Raw genomic sequence first — 4651 nt, 5'->3', positions numbered from 1 at the left:
TGGAGAGGCTGCTCCCAAGTCTCGAACCCGAGACCTACCGCTCATGGACGAAGGCACTTGCCATCGCACCAAGTGCGACCTCTTATAATTCCTATATTAATAATATAAAAAAATTGTGCTTAGTATGAACGTGAAAGTAGAATCATAAGACTTAATTAAATCGAAGTAGAATCATAAGATTATTGCTAATTTTGCTGTCACGTTTTCTTCTTCTGCTTTTGCTTGAATAAATGAAAGTAGAATCATGAGACTTAATTAAATCAAAGGTAAATGCAAATGAAAATTACTACGGCCAACATAATTGAGAATCAACCATACCATACTAATCAAGATGGTAGCTATAGTAGCTTAAATAATTGAACGAAAACAAATATTATAGTATGTACTCGCAAAGCTCCATTACCTTCTTAGATACAAAATTGGTGGAGATGATGAGAGCCTAAACCCTTCAATGTGGTTCACTCTCTCTACATCCACCTAAAGTCAGTAATGGAAATGCCCCATGCAAGGTCAATACAGACAATATCCATGCCAGAAAATTACACAAATTGATCTAAATATTAACCGTGGCCCGACCAACCTTAGTATTAGTACCTAATATAACATATTTCATATGATACCAATAACCTTAACCCTACGATTTATTTATTTTTTCCCAAATGTCTCATTCTAAGAAAGAGGAGCTCTCTGAGGAGCACCCTTTCTCCTGCTGCTAAGGGAGAGGACAATCCCAGGGAGGAATCCACTGCTTTTCTTCTTCTTCTTCTTGATAACCTCTGTTTCTTGCGACATTACCGAATCACTGGTTGCTTCATTGGAGCATGACGAAGCTCTGTATTGCTGAGGGTCTTCTACGGTGGAGCTAGGCATCATGTGGCCATCATCCTCGGTCATCTCCAAGCCGTCCATGCGTAATCCTTCGAACTGAGAGATGGTGAAGTCGGACGCATCAAATCGGTAGAGTATACCAGATAAATCTTGCCCTTGGTACACCAGATGATCAACCTGTAACATATATATTTGTTACATGATATACCGCTAGATTAAGAGAGATATATATCTGCCTGTAACGTAACCCTAAAATTGAGAAAACCCTTGATGCCTTTAATACTTGGATCAAAGAAAAAAAATAATATCAAGATCATAGTTCAGGTGGAGACAAAAAGAGGTAGTAAACTAAATAAAAAGTGTATGTGCAAATGGGATTTTTCTTTTTTTCTTACTTATCTTGAAGCCACACATAAAGCCGTAGAGATGCTTCCAAGATATATAGCAAATTAATTCAACGTTGGCAAAGGCTTTAGAACCAGTGTGTGCCAGAAAATATGCAAAAGCCATCGAATAGGCAATTGGACAATGAATGAGAGAGAGAGAGAGAGAGAGAGAGGAATATGGAGGTGAAATGGACCTTGCAAGAGAGAGAACAAAAGTGGAATGGCTCTTGGAGAATCCTGTCGCAAGTGAGGCAGATGTTGGCAGAGCCCTGCTTGCAAGTCCTAGACTGTGTCTGTGGCCTCTGATTCAAGAATATCACTTTGGCACCGTTAATTGTATAGGGCTGCCAAATAAGGAACAAACTTGTTATAACGGAATTGGAAAAAGATAAAAGTAATTTTCTTTTACACTCGATCACCTTTTCTTTTTTACTCATTTGTTTTTTTGTTTGATCATATTCCAGTGCGTTTGGTATGTATGGAAATTAATGTTATGAAAAAGGTGGAAAAACCGAACCCTTGAGGAATGAAGATATTTTTTTTCCGTTCATTTTTTCTAAGCCGTTGTCAAATTGTTTTCCCCAAACTTTATCCCATAAAGAAACAAAAATATTAATGTCTCTATCTTTTATATTTACTTTCTCAACTTTACCAAACTTTGTGTGAGAAAAAGTACTTCTGATCTCCTAGGAAAACACATGGAAATTACTTTTTATGAATTCCTCTTCGCATACCAAACGCAAGGTTGGAAACTTATATTAAACCACAAAATTAATAACCAGAATAATTTGATGTCGAGCTTGTTATCTAAGTGAATTGGACTTTAAAAACCTTCTAGTTACAAGTGAAGAATATATTATCTTCTACCCCATTCTTGTTTTTACTTTGTAGTCATACCTGGGTATAGGAACAGTCAATCAGCTTTTCAAGATCACCCAATCGAACCACATCATGGTACACATATCGTCTAACCTGTCACATGGAGCCAAAACAATGTCAATTGGACTTGTTTACTGCCACAAATGGTGATTTACCCTTCAGTTAAATTTACCCTTATGACAACAAAGAAGATGAACAATGTTGAGGTAAATTTTCTGCAATATGTGACTGAAAGTGATCAAGTAAATTTGCATAATCCAAGTACAATTTTTAACTTCAAAAAGTTCAAGAGCCAATTATTTACCTCACCAGGCAGGCAATTACCTGTTGGAAATTTAGGTGAAACGAATAGCAAGGCAACCGATCATGAAGGAAAAATAAATGAACTGAGAGCTGAATTGAATTAAAAGAAGTGGGATCTTTTGAGAATATAAACACTATATGGTCAAAGTTTCGCTTTCATTGAAAGGAACAGCTGAGGAACCTTTGCAGGGTGGAAATGAATAGAAACAAAATCTTCCATTGGTAGGAAACAAACCACATAAAAAAAGTGGGAATCAAAGAAGACATCATAAAACCTTTTTGGAATTCCATTTTAAAATTTTATAAAAACAAAAACACATTCTATTGCAATTGCATGGACAGATGACTAAAATTAGAAGAGTGCTATTGAACAAGACAATTTTGAAGGATTAAAAAAAATCAACAACAATTAACTTCATCATTATTTTCTTTCTTAATTTGTTTCTTTGGCCACAATCAAGAGAGTAAAAGTTTCACTTTGTTGAAAAAATTTAGTAAAAGTGAGAGAAGATGTAAAATTGCATGAAATTAATTATACTAAATTCTAGAGTATAAGATACCTCGGAGCATACTAGAAAATCTGAAAGTGCAGAGTACAACATTTCAGCAAGAGGTTTTGAGTTTTCAAATACAACCAAAAAATACTTTCAATTTTAGAGATTAAGAAATGAGATGATAGACCTAAACATGAAGATCAAGGGTAAAATTTGCAATCACTGAGCTCTCTCTATGGTAGAATTTGTTAATTGTTCGAAGAATCAAATGAAGTATATAGAGAGGTACAAAATTTCAGGCAAATTACATATGTATAGCTAGTGCACTAGCTGAATTCACTGGAAAGCAAATAAAAAGGGAATTAAGTAACAGACAGAGGATTCTACAGTACAATTCCACGATAATTTTCAACACACGCCCAGGAATCAAGGGTGGTTACAAATTTACAATTCATTAAAAAAAGTTAAACTTTCCAGCTAGCTAGCTAGAAGTAAAAGCCAACTGGAAGTAATTGAGCAACTTTGATCCAAAACTTGTGAAAATTCAAAAGGGTAGATGGATGGTGAAATTTGGTGACGTAATTTGATGAGTGAGAAATTGTAGTATCGGAGTACCTGCAGGAGAGGATGGAGGCGGTGAGAAGAGAGGCAGTGGGGGCAAATACTAAGGCAGCAGTGCAAACAGAAGACGTTCTTCTCGTTTTTCCGGCGGCTGTGGTGGACCCCGCACCCGCCAAAGAATGTCTCGGCCATTAAACGCTCAAGCCATGCAGGCTTAATGTTGTTTCCACCACCACCGCCACCATACGATTCTGTCACCATCCTTTAACTCTGTCTCTCTCTCGCTTTGTTTCTCTCCAACGAATTATGTCTGTTTTTAAAGAAGTGGGAGGATAGTATGAAAGAGAAGAAGGCCCTTTAAGTTTAGCTGCTACTGTAGCAACAGGTAGCTAGCCAATTACTATTGTGCGCCTTTGGTTTTAGTTTCTTTTTTTTTTTACCAAGTTGGGTTTCAAAAACCCTAACCTAAATGCTATTTTATAGCTGGTGGAAGTTCCAGAACTGTTGCGTTTTTAGACAAGAGAGAGCGTGTCTTTACTTGAGAGAGAGAGAGAGAGAGAGAGAGAAATGGATTGGGTGCATGGTGAGGTGTGAGAAAAATGCCTTATATAAAACATGTTCACCGTTGTTTGACGTTAGTCTAATAATACAATATCATGTAATCGTTTTCTTTACAAAAATTTAAGTCATTAAAATCTAAATAGCGGTGAAGTGAGATTGCATGTGTTGTGGTGTAGGATGGGGGAGTGGAGTTAATGGCGGGAGGACAGCCCACCAGTATGTATGTACTTTCTCTGCACTGCAACGAGTGCAACAATACTATAACACAATTCCTTTTTCCATCTGAGCGCCTCCCAAATTTCTGTTTAATTTACTGTGCATTTTTCTGCATTGAACCCTTTTGCTTAATCTGTTCTGGCTATAATATGCCCGGGTAATTTTGTTAATTCAAGATTTATGTTTATCATTCAGGTCAAAGTGTTAGGTCAAGCTTCTTCAGTAACTTCATTTTCAACAATATAATCAAATCGTATATTGCATAGTGTATAGAGATTGATGAACTTGAAACTGATTTGGTTATCTTTTTAAGTAAAAGTTCAACGATCAAGCAGAACTCAATTCTGTGCCAATTCAGTCCTGTGGAACCCCATACGGTGGGGACCAACTTAGTATCCGATGTGTAAACAATCCGACACAAAT

The 4651-nt window shown here is 36.6% G+C and overlaps 1 protein-coding gene across 1 annotated transcript; it reads right to left on the bottom strand.

Moving 5' to 3' along the window:
- Positions 1-301: 301 nt before the first annotated feature.
- LOC103446007 (protein RGF1 INDUCIBLE TRANSCRIPTION FACTOR 1) lies at positions 302-3984 on the bottom strand. Its single transcript, XM_008385065.4, has 4 exons — positions 3506-3984; positions 2112-2186; positions 1409-1558; positions 302-1005 (listed from the first exon to the last, which is right to left on the bottom strand). Exons 1-4 carry the CDS (start codon positions 3710-3712, stop codon positions 670-672), a joined length of 768 nt encoding a protein of 255 aa, XP_008383287.1. The 5' UTR covers positions 3713-3984; the 3' UTR covers positions 302-669.
- Positions 3985-4651: the final 667 nt, after the last annotated feature.

The sequence above is a fragment of the Malus domestica genome, chromosome 10, assembly GCF_042453785.1.
Source record: "Malus domestica chromosome 10, GDT2T_hap1".
In the NCBI taxonomy this organism is placed as follows: domain Eukaryota; kingdom Viridiplantae; phylum Streptophyta; class Magnoliopsida; order Rosales; family Rosaceae; genus Malus; species Malus domestica.
This window is presented reverse-complemented; position numbering and strand designations above follow the sequence as displayed.